Below are 17,769 nucleotides of genomic sequence, written 5' to 3' on the forward strand. Positions count from 1 at the left end.
TTTAAAAATGTGTATGAGTATTTTGCCTGCATGTACACCATGTGCTCAGTCCTGGAAGAGCTCAGAAGGCACTGGATTCCCTAGAACTGAATGTATAGTAGGTTGTGAGCCATCATATGGGTGCTATGAACTGTACCTGAGTTGTCTGTGAGAGTAACAAATGATCTTAAATGTTTAGCCATCTCTGTTGCTGCTAGACCACTCATTCTTACTTTTACAGCAGATAATGCTGTTGGATATAGCTGTGATACTACCTTGAACAATTTAAAGCACTTCATTTATGGAAGGTTTTATTTTGGAACGTTTTGGTTTCTGTGTGCTTAGAGGATTCTCTACTAGTTGTTGTTCCATTAAGCTGTTTAGTTCACTTGAGAACAGACACGATACAATATATTCCTTCCTTATTGCATATATAAGATGTATATGTAATATATATACAGATATCGTATCAGAGATGATTATATATATTTTGCTTCAGATTTTAATGCTTATTTCAATAAATATTAACGTATATGGTTGTAGTCACTCTAAATAAACATTTATCTGCTTTTAAAACATAATTATGATCACAGTGGCAGATTTTTTAAATCTAGATTGCCATTATTTTACTTATTCTTATACTTATTACTATTTATTGAAATTTTAACTTTGTGTTTAATATGCCATAAGTTTTTGAAATATGGCCTTAGACTTTAGAATAAAAAAAATTGTTTGCATGTGTTATTGAAACAGATAAAAATTATCCTGGTACACTGGTACATTGTTCACTGGCAAAATACTTGTGAAGCATGCAGAAGGCCATGAGTTCAGTTTCAACAATGGGAAATAAAAGGCATCCACTATATGAAGAAAACTTACAAGTAAGTTAGGTAGAGGGGAAAGTATCAAATCACTCTAAGATCAATATTGGGAAATGTCCTGTAAGATGGATGATATTTCACCCTCTGCACACCTGAGAAACTTAGAACCACAGCAGTGGCCCTGGCATATCTGAAGCAAGATTATGAGATGCCAACAAGAAACAGAATCCCTACAGGAAACAACACTGAATTGAAGCGAATCTCGGAGCTTGATTTTCAGAGAACTGAGTGTCAACTCCTATTGTTGACTCTACACCTCTCTCTGTATAAGGTGAGAGTGACAATGCTGTGGCTCACAAGATTCAGTGAATGAAACAAGGCAAAGAGAGTATGTCAGAAAGTTTGTGTCCTGGAGGTGGCTGCTTAGAGTGCCAAAACATATTCCAAGTCTATAAGTTTAGTGGTAATTACAGTCATTTAGAAAATAGTCTGAATGTTTAATAAACTGTGGAGGAAGTCAAACAAACACGTAAGTATGAAGCGAATTTCCAGAAACAGACACACTTGTTGAGAAGATTCTCAAAGGCTGATTGACCGTTTGGATCTTTGTGATTGTGGAGAGCTGGAAGAGTGCAGAGCTGAAGCCAAATCATCTTGAGCCATCTATAGGCCTCTATATAGGCATATTTTACTCTCCTCTGTCTGGCCTAATATCCCTTCAATTCAGGGAAAACATTTAGAACATAGTAAGAGACCACTAGTTTATACCACCAAAAGGTAGGAATGTCATCAGAAAGTAACTGAAAGCTACAGGAAATTGCCCCTGTTTTCCTGTAACTGCCTACCTGCTATTCCCACCGCTGGGAGATATGTTGTTCTATAATTAAAAATATGTTCCTGGAAATGCTTCAACATAGGAGCATGTGACTTAAGATAAGCTATGCTCCATGTCCCTCAGCCATAGCCACGCATATTTATTGTAAAACAAACGTTCCTTTTCTAAGAACTCCCAATCATTTTAACATATGCTATCCATTATTCTAATATATTTATAGTAATTATCAATTATCTAAAATTATTATTATATGTGCATTATCTTAGTTTCTCTGCTAGAATCTATATGCCAATATGGCAGACTTCCCCTTTTTTCATATTAAAACCTAAGCACCTAAAATAATGCTTAATACATAGTTATTCAATCAATATTTGTTAACTGAATTTACCAAGAAGATATAAAATTAAAAGGAAATTTGAATGAATAATTCTCAATAAAGAAAACCCTTATGAGAATTATTTCATTCCTTAAAAAGCACAATGATCTTGACTTTTTGTATGAGACAGAAAGGTGGATATGTGGCTAGATGATAGAGGAGCTCCATTCAGAAGGGATTTTATGCTAGATCAATGGGAAGCTATTGAGGAGTTTTAACTAAATGAATGATAAGGTCAGATTTATGTTGTTTCCAAGATGATTCAGCAGCTGGTAAGATGGCTCAGAGGTAGAGAGAGGAATTTGCTATGAAAGCCTAATAACCTGAATTCAGTCCTCATAAACCGGATGAAAGTAGGAGAGACCAGGGTCAACTTGGTTGGCCCCTGTCCTCCATATGAGCTCTGTGGCAGTTAAATAAATGTAATTAAAGAACAAAATAAAAGAACAAAAAATGTTTTCTCACTACATTTGAGGTGAGATCTGTTTTGCATCCTCATAGGTAAACAAAAGAACAGAACAAACAAAAGGTTGTTGCTAGTCATATAACTTAAATTTTCAAAGTCAAAGGATACTTGATCAGAGGAAAAACTCCTGTTTCCTCTGGTTGAAAGTGAAGGGTCTGGAGCAACTGCAGACTTATTGTGAAGACAAGAATTTGTAGGTGTAACACTAATCTTAACAGGTCTTATAAATAAAAAACAAACCTGGAGCTAGGTATTAGGGTGAATGCTGGAAGATTAGAGAAGTAAAACAAGCCACAGTTTCCTCACCTCGCCAATTCCTCGGGTGATCCTTTCCTCAGACTGGATGCCTCTCAGCCGAACTGTGCTGCTCAAAAGCCTAAAAGCTTAACTAGCCTAGTCCTGGTTTTTATGCCTTATATACCTTTCTGTTTTGCCCTCACTTCCTGGGATTAAAAACTCACTTCTTGGGATTAAAGATATGAGTCACCATGCCTGGCTGTTTCCAGTGTGGCTTTAAACTCACAGAGATCCAGATATATCTCTGCCTCCCAAGTGATAGGATTAAAGGTGTGTGTGCCACCATTTTCTGGCCTTTCTATATAGTGGCTGTTCTGGTCTCTGACCCCAGATAAGTTTATTAGAGTACACAATATCTTGGGGAACACAATACCATCACATGTAGGTTCATATTGATGACCAAGATTAACAAGGAATATTGACATTTACTGGGCAAGAAGACAATGCATTGAAAATAAAAATTGTTTTATTTCCTATACGATCATTTGTTATGTCAGGAGATATTTATACTAATGAATAAGCCTCAATACAAATCTGTTGTATTCCTATGTGTGGTGATTTGAATGAGAATGCCCCCCCCCAGAGGTTCATGGATTTTAATGTCTGGTCCACAGTTGGTGGACTATTTGTGAAATGTTAGGAAGTGTGGCCCCATGGGAGGAGGTATAGCCTTGTGGGAGGAGGTGTATCACTAGGGCTGGGTTTTGGGGTTCCAAAAGCCTATGCCATTCACACTGTCTCTCCTTCTCCATCTGGTGCTTGTAGATTAGATGTGAACTCCCAGCTCCTTCACCACCACCATGCCTTCCTGCCTGTTGTCATACTCCCTACCATGATGTTCAAGGATTCTCGCCCTCTGAAACTATAAGCCTCCAATAAACACTGTCTTCTACATGTTGCATTTGTCATGGTATCTTAGTATGAAAATAGGGATGTAATTAAGACAGTAAGCATAAGATATTTCTAAAACAAACATTAAACTTTCAGGAATGAATTTGTATTTTCTTATATTCATCCTAACATTAACAAAATTCATTTACCATTTCAAACCCACAGGTCTGTATTTCACATATTTCATTATTTCTTTGTAAGGGTGTTTTTCTTTTTAAATCCTAGGAAGTGAACACAGGATAGAAAATACCTATTACTTAGCTTTAACTTCTGGTCTACCAGTTCTTTACATGAATAAAAGCATGCAACCATTTCTCTAAATCTCCGTGTGCCCAAAGCAATTATACGTTAATTTTTATCTGAACTCATTTTCTTCCTATTTTTCATTATATTGCAACTAGGGTATCACATTCTATAGGCCACTTTTTAATAAGGAAGATTATTGACCATAGTCCTCTTTGTAAATTCAACCTTATTTTGAATAGTCCTCAAAGGTGCAATTTCTTTTCTCCTCCTCCTCTTTTTCCTCCTCCTCCTTCTCCTTCCTCTTCCCGTCCTTCTCCTCCTCCTTTTCTTCTTTTTCTTTTCCAAGTTGGATTGCTTATTTTGTTTTAGATTAAAAAGTTCCTACAATATATTCTGAGCAATATATTCACATGCTCTCCCCTCTTCCTTGTCCCACAGGCTTGTCTCCAGACTGAACTTACAGAGACATTTTCTTAATTGAGGTTCCCTTCTCTTACATGATGTCACCTTGAGTCAAGTGGACATAAAACCAGCCGGCGCACTAGCTATTTGAAGTTACTGCCTTGATTTCTCCACAATGCTAGACTGCAATCTGGAATTCTGACCTGCAGTAATCCCTTCTCTATATTGCCTTTTTCAGAGTATTTTATCACAGCAACACAAATGAAACTAAACAACCCCAAACCTTCACTTGCATTTTTGCACAGTGATTTGTATACTTCCTTCTTGTCTTACCAGTTTCTCCCATCCCAGCTGCATTTTTAAGATAACGATCTCTCCTTGTGCCCAAAATACTTTTCCCTGGCTAAGTAGTCCTCATTGGCCCTCTCACTGTTTCCCAAGGCAAGGTAGTGCTTTCCCAAATTTTAAAAGTTGAAATTAAAAAAAATCAAACATAATAGGAAAGGTGATTTCAGCTCCATTTCTCAAAACAAAGTCACCAACAAAAAAAAGGCTGTAGTTTTCTAAGCACTTTACCAAATCCCCAAGGTTCTGTGGGTTTTACTTCATAGCCTATAGAACAATGGGTATTTTGGAATGTGAAGGGCTCAGATTACTGTCAGAAAATAAAAGTATAAAAACGTATCACAAGAATTTGAATATATGTATCTATATGTTTCTTAATGAATTATTTATTTTAATTGTATGTGTATGACTATTTTGCCCAAAAATATGAATATGCACCATGTGTGTGCCTGGTGTCTGTGAAGGACACAAGAGGGCATAAGATGCCCTGGAACTGGAGTTACAAATGGTTATAAGGCCCCAAGTGGGTGTTGGAAATCCAACCTAGATAATCCGGTAGTGGATTCTCAACAGCTGGTCTGTCTGTCCAGACCTTTTTATTTAATCCTATCTCTGTGATTTTACCACGTAATAAATGTAACTGATTGATTCTTTGCCATTTATATTTAGAAAGAGATAGAAGCAAGATGAATTAGTGGTAAAGCCCTTCCTTGCCTTACATGCCTGACAACCTGAGTTTGATTCCCAGAACACATGTAGGGGGTGTGAGGAAAAATCCCATTCCATAAGCTGTTCTCTGACCACCACATTCTCCCCCTATCAACATGCTCCCCAGCTTGCAGACACAGGAATGACATTTTGGAAAGAAGTCATCAGTAGCAAGAAAGAAGGCCTTTCCTAGAATTTGGTCAGACTGCACACAAATTTTAGATTTCTACCCTTCAGAAATATGAGGGGAAGAAATATTCTTTTCAAAATTCTTCTAGTCTATAATTCTCCATATATATATATATATATATATATATATATATATATATATATATGTGTGTGTGTGTGTGTGTGTGTGTGTGTGTGTGTATGCACATATATTACTGTCACTGTATTATATATTATATGGTGGGGATATACTTACATATATACATACACACACACACACACATACACACACACACATATATATATATACATATATAAAATGACTGTGTACTGTTATTGTCCTTGCCAACTTGACTGAGTGTAGAAGACCCTGGAGGTTTAGGTCTGTTTCTGTGTGCATGTGTGTGCGAGAGAAAGCATTTTCAGGGGATGCACTTTATTTACAACAGAATATTAGATAAAATGAATATTTATCTCAAAAGCAATGGTAGTAGGGCACACAAGTCAAATTCAATTTCATACCCAATCTATTATTATATAGACTAAAAACTCTTAATCTAGCAAAACTTGACAAATTATTACCTGACACTTTATAATGGACTAAATCAGGATCCCTAGTGATTAAATAGTTTGCTGATCCTTAAATCCATATTCCAGTGACTTCCTATATAAACTCATGGTATTCTTTGGATCTGTGTAGTATCTACAATTCTGTCTGATGTCTCTGATCCCTCTACAGTTGCTCTTCCCTGTTCAACCCAAACAGTGTAAAATGCACAGTAGCTCCCATGATGCCTTTTTATGATTTGCATCTTAATTTTCTGCAAATATCAATAAGCATATCTCTGCCCATATGTTTGTTTCACTGATATATTTTTTTCTTAATTTCACTTTTTCTTTGGCATGAATACAATATAGATATTTTACTCTCAAACTGCTTACATGAATAGGAGAAAGAAATAGTAAGTTAAATAAAATCATTAAGCAACCCACAAACTCCAATAACAGTCAAACTTTGAAACTCCTCCTCCTCCTCCTCCTCACAAAGGGACTTAACATTGAGCATCAAATGGTTAAGGAGTTTAGGTCACTGTATTCTTTAGCCATTATTAGAGAGCACCATGTCAGATGTGTCCGAAGGCAAAATCAAACAAGCAGGAGGGCCTCACAACTGCAAAAGCTGGTAACCAATAAGTTGATATTGATTGCTGGCTATACATTCTTTCTAAGCACAAACTATTAGAAAATCATATATGAAGACGTTTAGCATACCACTATTTTATCAACTTCAAGTGTACATAAAATAGAAAATTGCATCTAAAACTGGCATTTAAAGAAAAGTAAGAATAATGGTGACATATATTTACAGCTTCTACTCCTATGTTTTACAGCAGTAACCTTGTATTTGCCATTTCTGATGGTTAAGAATAGAAAGTTGGCAAGATCGCCTTTAGAAATGGGTGAAAATTTGAAGTTCAATCATTAGCTGGACAGAACTTCAAAGGGGTTAACAGTTTCTTCAAATAGTCACAGTAGACAAAATGTATATCACATCAGAGCAGGTGAACTCCCCAGTCACTGGAGAACAGAGGAAGCACAGACCAGCCTGTATTTCAGTGGTGGGATAGGGAAAATATATCTAAAGCTATCGCAACTATCTGGAAAGAGTTATTTTAAAGTTGCAGCAAATCTTTGAAGCATGAAGCTGTAAAATGACTTAAGCAGTTCTGGTCAGTTCAAATGGCACTTGTTATCCTTCCTGTAGTGTCTCTTCATGTTTTCCTCAGATTACACTATCTTCAGGAAGCCTTCTGCAGTACTCACTGCACTTATCATCTCTGCCATGAACTCTTCATTTCCTTTCTCTGTTCTCCACCCTCCACCCCTGCCAACTCTTAACAATCACATCATTTACTAGTTGTTTATCTTCTTTATTATCTACCTGCTACATTATTGGCCAAGCTTTATGAAATCAGTGTTCTCTCCACATACATCAATGACTGGTATATACAGTCAGCAATAATACAGAGCTGTTGAATGAGTGGAAGAATTGAATGGCTCTCCATAACCATGGCTGATAGAGGAGCTCTGAATACATCACTTATATTCTCCTGTAAGAGTTTATCTCAAAAACAGAAACAGACAGAAGATGTCTATATCAGCATATACCTCAGGTAAACTATAATGCCTAGTCTAAATTCAACTAACAACCCATGTTGGGTATTTTTATGTCATTTGACTGTTAACTCTCACAACATAATTATCTGAATGTTATTTCCTAAAGATGAATGATCTCTGAAAATATTTTTAATTTGTAAGATCTTAAATAAATGTCTATAGTGCTCATCTTGAAAATTGAAATGTCTGACACAAAGGGTTAATATTTCTTATGATAAAAATACTTAGAGCTGAGAAGTATGCTATCTTATAGGGGATACTTGTTCTCTCCCAAGCAAGTCCAGATATTGAAGCTAAGGCTCAGTTCTGGTTTACTATAATTGAGGGAATATTTGGCTTTTTTATTCTGACTGACACTGATGGATTTCATTAGGCATTGGAATCTGTTCATAAAGAAATAAATGCTCTGGACAGAGAAACACACAAATTAGTTAATCAATTTCTGTGTATCAAATTTTCCCAAAGATTAGCAACTTAACACAATAAATGCTTCTTATTCCTTATGAATTCTTAGGGCAGGGATATGGGAACAACTGCGTGGATAGTTCTGCTTTGCCGATTCTTGTTGAGGCTGCTTTAAGGCTGTTGGGTTGTAGGGTACTCTACAGTTTCTAACCAGTCTAGAGCTCCTACTATCAAAATGGACCACAGACATGGCTGTGGGTGAACATCTGTTTCTATCTGTGTGTTCTTCTCCACAGTGTTGGTTGGTTATTCTCATAAAGGTGGTCTGGCTTTGCCGAAGTTACTAATCCAAAAGAGACAGAAAGCAGGGAGCCTTATACAGTTTATCCTAGTCTCAGAGTCATAATTCAGCACTTCATCCCATTCTGTTTATTAAAAAGGAGTCATTAAAGTCAAGTCCACATTCAAAGAGAGAGAAATTAATCCATATTCATTGTGAGTATGTGTGCGTGCGTGCGTGCGTGCATGCGTGCGTGCTTGCTTGCTTATGTGTGTGCATATGGAGGCCAGATGTCAACCTCAAGTATCATTCCTCCGGAGCTGTTCACCACATGTTTTGAAACAGGGTCTCTGGCTCACCTGGAACCCACCAAACAGACTAGGTTGGCTGGACTCCCATACTAGACATCCATTTGTCTCCCCCTTCCATAGCACTGGGATTCTAAACATATGGCACTGTGCCTGGAGTGTTACTTGAGTGTGGAGGAGTATTATTTGGTCCTCATTCTTACAAGACAAGCACTTTAGCAATGGAGCTAACCTCTAGCTTTGTGTCAATGTTGATATTTGTCACATTGGTTTGCAGACCCATCAGATACTGGCTCTGTTCTCATCTGGACAGTACCAGATATTCAACATTTCCAATTTGCCTCCATTTTATTTGTGTACCTTACTTTAAAGCAAAACGTGAGATACCCAGTGGTTACAGTTTACAAGCTTTGAAAATTAAAAAAAAAATGGTGAAAACGGTGAGAAGACATGTTTTTGTCTCAGTTTGAGGCAAATCACTCTCACATTTCAGTTAAATGCAAACCTCTATATAGTCAGTCTGGGAAGCTAGTGTGAGTTTGTATATAAGTGTTGCTTGGCATCAAGACAATTTCTTTGTTCTCAGGATGTGCAATTTCAGTATCACTGTGAGGAAATTTCTGTTTAAACATTCTGAGAAATATAATCCCCTGGACCAGACTGAGGACACACTTCCAGTTGTTTGTTTTCTTTCTTATGGCTACAACATCATTCTCCGCAGGCAGCAGTCCATGCCATTGTTCTTTCTTCCTCAAAATGAAAGAGATCAAACTCTGAGGAAGCAGTGGAAGCCTGCCCAGAAGGTGAGACCAGAGCTTGCTGGGAAACTAGAAATTCCCACCCACTTTTGTATAATTATGTTCTTTGTATTTTGATACATTGGCTTCTGTAAGAAGTTAGTGTGCTGCTTCTAGAGATTTTTTTTTGAAGTTGAGAACTATTTTCTTTTTAAAAATTTTTTAAATTTAATTTAATTTTATTTTACAATACAATTCAGTTCTACATATCAGCCACAGATTCCTTTTTCTCCCCCTCCTGCCCCCTCCCCTTCCCCCCAGCCCACCTCCCATTCCCACCTCCTCCAGGGCAAAGACTCCCCTAAGGACTGAGATCAACCTGGAAGACTCAGTCCAGGCAGGTCCAGTCCCCTCCGCCAGGCCTCAATTCTCCTCTCTGTTAGTCCAGCCTATACTTCCTGTCTGGCTACTGGCCAATCGGTGTTTTATTTATTAACACATTTGCCATACAGAACATCCCACAGCAGTTATTATACAAAGTATATAATATGAGGACACATATTGGAGGAGTAAAAAGTCAGTTTTGTTCAAGTGTCATGACATTTTTTAAGTCCTTCTCATTTATTAGTTTCCTAAATATTGTTTGGTAATTCGGCTTGATTTTTTTCAAGTATGCAAGCATTAAGTTTTGAACACAATGTGAAGGATTATTCTGACACTTTCAGATTTTCATATTTGCTTTTACTTAAGGTTTACCATACGCAAAAGTCATATGAAGAATATACTACTGTTGTTTGACAATGCTGAGTCATATAAGAAAGCTCATAGATCCATCCTGTAGAAGCCAGGTGGGTGTCACAACCTGCTATGTTAGCATGTGGAGCACAGATGTAAGAGGATCTAGGGCCCAAAGTCATCTTCAATAATACAGTGAGTTGTAGGCCAATCTTGGCTGAAACTTTGTCTCACAAAATCAAGCAATCAAACAAAAAACATCCCAAAGAACAAATATAAGTTTCAATCTTAAAATAAGCCATAGAATACAGTGTGTGTGTGTGTGTGTGTGTGTGTGTGTGTGTGTGTGTGTGCAAACACAGAACAACATTAATTCTGAAATGTATGATGTAGTTATCTTAACAATCTGGATGTCACTCATATATGTTTGTGTATGTATATATGTGAGTTGAGTACATCTGTGTGTATGTTTGTGTATATGCATATGTTTATTACATGCCTGTATATCTCTGTGTAGACAATGAGAATAGAGCCAACACTGAGCTGTGTGCCATAGTGTTCTTAACAACCTGGATGAGTTAAGAAGTGCATAGGTTAATCCAGCACAGGTCCTGGGCAATTCTGTCCTGGTATTTCCAGAGAGGATTAGAACTTGAGGACTCTTACATAATGAACAGATTAATTCACTGATAAAAACCACAATCTGAATAGGTTAGCCAGAGATAGTTGACTATCCTCCTAGTTCAAGCAGGCTGATCACAGGGGCCGGTCCTCAGCAGCTGTGTGTTACCCTGCAGCCAGACTATTGCTGCTCCTCTGTGCCATTAGGTGATTAACCTCAGCCCAATTCCAGAATCAATGTAGCTAGCCCCAATAAAGTGAACCATTGAAGCCAAAATAAAGCCTTAGTCTTTTAAGTTGTTTTTATTAGTCATCCTGTCAAGAGAACATTAAACATGACTAATAGCACATATAAACAGTATAGGAAATTCCCAAATGCCAGGAAATAAAAAAAATCAGTCATTTTTTTCAAAAGGAGATTCTTTACTTATAAGTATAAATGTCTTACCTGGAGAAAAATCTATGTTTGAAACTCTCAATTTCAAGAAATAATTGAGGAAAAAAAACTGCCAAAAAAAGTAAAATGAGAGAACCGAATCTACACCAGAAGACAGCCACTGAAGCCTAGTGGGTAATATTGTATTGGCAGCTGGCAAAGTTCGTTGGGGGCACAGAGGTCCTTATACCCACAAATAACTAGAGAAACTACTAATGTTAAGCACACAGGGGCCTCTTCTTAATGGAGGAGATAAAAATACCTGTTTTCATGCCCAGAAGGCTAGGAATGGATTTTGTTAAGGATCTCATAACCTTTGTGCTATCTGTGGACACAGACCTAGCCCACTTTGTAACTAAGGTAAATCTCACCCAAATTCCCTAGAATGATTATCCTATGCTGGGGGATGGTCTGTACGTCAAATTGCTCTGATTGGTCAATAAATAAAACACTGATTGGCCAGTGGCCAGGCAGGAAGTAGGTGGGACAAGGAGAGAGGAGAGTTCTGGGAAGCAGAAGGCTGAGGCAGAGAGACACTGCCAGCTGCCGCCATGACCAGCAGCATGTGAAGACACTGGTAAGCCACCAGCCACGTTGCAAGGTATAGATTTATGGAAATAGATTAATTTAAGCTATACAAACAGTTAACAAGAAGCCTGCCACGGCCATACAGTTTGTATGCAATATAAGTCTCTGTGTTTACTTGGTTGGATCTGAGCGGCTGTGGAACTGGTGGGAGACAAAGATTTGTCCTGACGGTGAGCAAGGCAGGAAAACTCTAGCTACAATCCTATACTTTTCTTCCCTAGATCTTTAACCCATCTTTAAAGGAGATGTCATTTGTACTTTGTAGCCTGCTGAATTTTCTGCTATCTTGGTTGGAGACAACTAGATTCTAGGCCTTTTAGCTATAGAACCCACACTCATGGTCACATGTATTTTGTAAAGGAGTTTCTATGTAGTCACACCTTAAGCTTTATTGTGCACCTGGAATTGGACTGATTGTTGCCTGGAAACCTTTTCCCAAATTGTACTATATTTTAAAGATGCTAACAATGAACTGCCTGGCATTAGATTGCCCGAAGTCTAATCCAGGTTGATGAAGTCAATCTGAACTGGGGTTTCATTCTCATCTCTTTGAGGATTCATTTCCCTGCCTGGATATCAGTAGGGTCATCCTCAAAATCCCAGCATATAAAACTAGAATGTGCTGAGATCTTAATTTGACATTTATGCAGAAATCAGCACTATAAAATGGACATTCACTCACATTTCCCATAGTTTTAGTAATGTGTGTATATATATATGTGTGTATGCACACACACACACACACACACACATATATATATATATGTATGTATGTATATGCACAACCTAGTCTCAAACTCACTAGGTAGGTAGCACATGCTAGTCTCAATATTACTATATAGCCCAGGCTAGCCTGGAAGTTAGCCTTCCTTAGCCTTCTATGTGTTGAGGGATAAACATGTGCTATCATATCTGGCTTTTATTGATGCAGTTTTCATGATTGGAAATACAGGTAATAAGACAAAGTGGTTGCTTAGAAAATAAATTTTAAAGTATTTACCCATCATTAAATAGTATATAATCATTTGCTCATGTGCTCATAAACAAAACAAAGCAACAAAACAAAACAACAACAAAACACCATTACATTAGATTTATGAACAGATGAAAGTGCTGAAATACTATGGGGAGTAGAATTTCTATAATTTCAAGGCCCCATTTGCTAATTATACAAACCTTATAAAACATATTCAGGTTGAATTTCTTTAAATGGTATAAGGTTTTGTTATGTTCTTTTACATATCCTGGTGTTTGGAACTATAAACAAGGATCTTATTTCCCATTTCTTGTAATATAATATAGCAGTTGATAAGCTACATGGGCATTCTGTCTTGCACGCTGACCACATGGGCCCATCCACAAAACAAAAACCCCTCAGCAAACAACACTTCTGTTTGGGGACCACCTCTTACAGCTTACAATTTACATGAAACTCTCTTTAAAAGGAAAACTTAGCTCTCAACACATAGTTTATAACAGCAATACAGCAGAGTTGACTATTGTTTGTAGAAAACATACATTCCCCCAACTTTCTAAATCCTCCAAAATACTGAACAAAGGAGATGGAAATGAGACATGGTCATTAGAACCTGCCTATATGATGCAACACTTCAGGGTAGAGAGAGAGATTGGTCAGATGACAGTGATGTGGTTTCCATGTCCAGGCTACAAAAACAAATGAACTAAATTCAACTGCACAGGGAAACATGAAAGCCTTTTCCACCTTAGTGCTGTAACAGAGCCCAGAAAAGAATCATACAGTAGTATAATCCACACAATACTGAGGATTGATAACTAAGCAAAGTTAATTTTAATACCAGCACTGAGTGCCTAATCTAGATAATCATAAAAGTGTGTTTTCTAAAGCTAAAAAATGAGAAAAAAAACCCACAGAGATGTTCAGCTTGAACGTGTCTTTGTTGCTAATGAAACGTTAACTTTGCTAGGCTTTTAATAGGTCATAATTAATCAACTCCTAATCAATAAGATTCAGCCTCACCACAGAATCACTGCACTTACCCATGATGGTTAAGGCTGTAGCTTTTTTTAATTCTTCTTTCATTGACTCTATTACTTCTAAATTACCACCATCCAGGTTGCATCGGTTTATGGTTCTATTTCCGGAACTGATCCAATAAAGCTTATTCTCCACATAGTCTATCGATAGACCTGTAATTAAATTAAACAAGTTAAACATAATAACAGTCAGTCAATTGGCAATATTCACTTACCATCTCCTGATTATAGGGGAAAGTAGGTTGAAAGTTCACATTTTGGTCTTGGAAAATAAGACCTGGCTAATAGGAAGCTAGATATATGGTGTCTTCACTAACTGAGGGGCATTAGAGTGTCACAGGCAACTTCATGGTAGCTACCGATGAAAATAATCATGACATTGAAAGGAATGTCACCTTCATTTTACAGATAAGGAAACTAATACCCAGGAAGCTAAGAAACCTGTGTTCTCAGCACAGACATTTACAATTACTGGCATTTACAATCACAGTTCACACTGAAACAATGTCCCTGTGCATCCGTGTTGGCCATTGAACCTATCATGATGCAGCTTGTGGACAGATGTTCAGATGTGGCAGCAAACTTTTCCTGAAATCAACTCCAGGTATGAACAAGCCACATACAGTCCTTCCAAAGCAAACAAAGAACAGAAACATGACCACGAGGAAACACACAAACACACAGGAAAAAGTGGGAGAGATTGCCAGGAGTTCAAGTGCATTAAGATGATGAGATGTTACCGGGCAGTCCTCGACTCCAGTGAGTCATAGATTAGAGTGGACTAAGGAGTCAGCGCCATTCCACACCAGGAACCACCCAGCTCACCTGCATGAGGTTTTACCTGTGGACTGTCTCAGTTTCTGGGAGAAGCTGGAAACATTCACCAATAGAACCACAATGCAAAAAGTCAGGCATTATGGAAATAGAGTTTTTAGACATTTTTTTTCTGAAGACCACAGTCAGGTGATCCATTTTAACTACTAAGAAAATTAATTAAAATAACAACTACTATTACTACTACTACTACTACTAATAATAATAATAATAATAATAAACATATCAGGTATGATATTTCAGGATAAAAGTCTCCCCCATACAGGTTGTTTAAGAATGTCAACATGGCCCTTTACAGACTCTATACCACCTGGGCATGCCATGTCTGTAGAAATCAGATAATAGGAACATATTTTCAGAACTGGCTTCTGCTTAAGCATCTGTCTGATGATGTTAAGGTAATACAAAGAATTAAATAAACATAGACTGTTATAGAGAATCTTTTCTAAAATGTGCAGTTTGTCTGTGCCAATGAGGATTCTAAATTGCATCTGACAGTCAAGAAAAGGCCCCAGGGAGCTGCATTTTCACATGGCTGTTTCTGTCCTCGAGGTCCCCAGCTGAACTGAGTGTTGGCATTTTGCCCTTGGTTTGAAGGCAAGAACTGTTACAAGCACACACAGAAAGGCCTCTGTTAGACTTCCTAAGATGTAGTGTCTGAAGGCAGTACATCATATTGTGACCTCTTTATCTATGGACCCAAGGGACACATTTCTTTCAGGGCCATGTGCCAGAAAAAGCTATATATGGGAAATATAAAATTTTAACTGATCATATTTCTGTCTTGGCTTTGGCTGGAAAAAAAAAAACACAGAGTCAGATTTGTGAGCCATCTCCAGTAGTCGTAAAAGGATTGCATCTACACTATCAGTTTTAGTCTCACATTGATAGACTAATCTATTAGTTTCTTTCCCCTGCAATATTGAAATCAATACTCTAGTCTAGCCTTTCTTACAGAATGTATTTGTTTAACTTTCTTTAATCTCCTTTTTGGAAGGAAGGTGAGCTTTCACATTGAACATACGTGACTCCAAATTAACCCACAGTGACTGAAATTCTCAGTCACTGCATACTCTCCAGTCTCACGAGTATGTGTTGTATAATGTGGAATTCAGCAGAAAATGAAGTGAAAGTTGGGCCACTGAATTCCAGAGTCTATAATTCAGTCTCTGCTTCTGGGCAGTATGTGCACACAGGAAAGGGACTCTGTCACAATCAGCCGATTGTATGGTACCCACAAAAGATAATCTGTTAGCAGAAAATGAATTACTTAATTAAATATATTATAAAAACTATAAGATGCCTAAAAGGAGTTTTTCTTGAAGTTAAGGCATACTCACAAATAAACAATTGTGTACTAATTACATATGTACATATTTATTTTTGTAGTACTTCAGACTGAATCATAAATTCACACCTCTTGGGCAAGTGGTCTAGCCTGAGCTACACCCTTAGCATTACCAACGGACTGACTAGTTCTGTTTTGACAGGGTCTTGCTACACATCCCAGAATGCCCTGAAACTTGAAACCCCCTCCCTAGGCCTCTTTAAATACAGATATTAGAAGTAGAGGCCAGAGAGTTGGGTGTGTGGGGAGATAGTTCAGCCAGTCAAGTGTCTGTTGAGCAAGTTTGAGAACTTCAATGTGGTATCAGAACTCAGGTAAAATGTGTACTTATAATCCCAGTGATGGGAAGACAGAGACAGGTAAATACATGGCCAGTCTACCTTATATGTCAGCTACATGTAAGTGAGAGATCCTACACCAATAAATATGAGGTCTATACCTAAGGTGGACCTCTGGACCGAGACATATGTACAAAAGTGTATATACATATGTGCTCATACATACCTACAATAAGAAAATAAAAATATGGGCCAAAATGGCTAGTACAATGGGATTTTAAATATGCATTACTTAAACCCAAAAAGTATGAGAAATAGAATGAAAGGGAGTGATAGTCTATGTCTAGTTGTATGGCTTAGGCTTTCGCACATCTCTTGGGGATTAAATAGTTCCAGGGGAGTGACTTTAAACTTTACAAAAGTTTCTATCTTGATCTATGTACATAGCAAATAAATGCCACCTAGATGATCCATATATCTTGCCTCTTGTTAAGTAGTTAAGTATACTAGTAAAATGTGTGTATATTGCTGAGTGTGTTCACTTCTTTGTTCTGATTTTTTGGATTTTTTTTTTTTACAAGACAGGGTTTCTCTGTGTCACCTTTGGTGTCCTGAAACTTGCTCTGTAGACCAGGCTGGCCCTGAACTCACAGAGATCCTCTGCCTCCTGAGTGTCACCACTGCCTGATCATTTCCTTGTTTAAAACATAGAAATGAAATCCTCTACAAGTTCTGTTATGAATTTAGGATGTTGGGAAAGAGGCCACAGAGACAGCTCAGCTGGTAAAGGCATTTGTCTCGTCTGACTGCAGATCTGGGTTTGATCACCCATAAAAGGTAGGAGAGGTTGGCTCTGTAAAGTTGCCCTCTGATTTCCACACTGGAGCCATGGTATGTACAGCCTTGCACACATATCATACATGAATAAACAATAATTAATTCATTTTAAAAGAAATTAGTAAAGTCTGTTTTAATATACTGATACAAGAATGTTCAGAAATATTTGTGATTTATTAAGATGCATGCTTTTACATCATGAGTTTTTTTCACTTGTCAACAATATTTACTGAAGTTCTAGCATCACTGAAAACTAAATTGACATATGCACTTACTAAAACAGTTTCTGAGTCATATCATTTTGTGTTAATACTTCAGACAATAAATCATTAAACAGTGAAGTAATAGCCATTTAATGCGACCAAAAGTAGTCAATGGTGCTCGAATGTGAAATCAATTGCCGTGAGAAAATAGGTCCAATGTGAGAATGTTTGCAAAGCTTTCCTGGAATGTATATAGAGGAATATAATTATGCTACATCTTTACAGATAAATGCATCATACTGCTAGATTAAGGTAGCCACTCAAACAATTACTTGCTTACCTGGTGAAGTGTGATGTTTTTATTTATGATTTTATTACAATAAAATAAGTAAAAATATTAAGAGACTCTTTAAAAGTATCAATATCATTAT

General features: G+C 37.4%; 1 protein-coding gene across 1 annotated transcript in view; it reads right to left on the bottom strand.

Annotated features, from left to right (window-relative positions):
- Lrp1b (LDL receptor related protein 1B) overlaps positions 1-17,769 on the bottom strand; it is a 1,955,528-nt gene that overhangs the window by 583,824 nt on the left and 1,353,935 nt on the right. Inside the window, exon 32 of the mRNA XM_042275227.2 lies at positions 13,842-13,991. Coding sequence (XP_042131161.1) covers positions 13,842-13,991 — 150 coding nt within the window. The remainder of the gene's footprint in view (positions 1-13,841; positions 13,992-17,769) is intronic.

Source organism: Peromyscus maniculatus, chromosome 4 (assembly GCF_049852395.1).
Source record: "Peromyscus maniculatus bairdii isolate BWxNUB_F1_BW_parent chromosome 4, HU_Pman_BW_mat_3.1, whole genome shotgun sequence".
Taxonomy (NCBI): domain Eukaryota; kingdom Metazoa; phylum Chordata; class Mammalia; order Rodentia; family Cricetidae; genus Peromyscus; species Peromyscus maniculatus.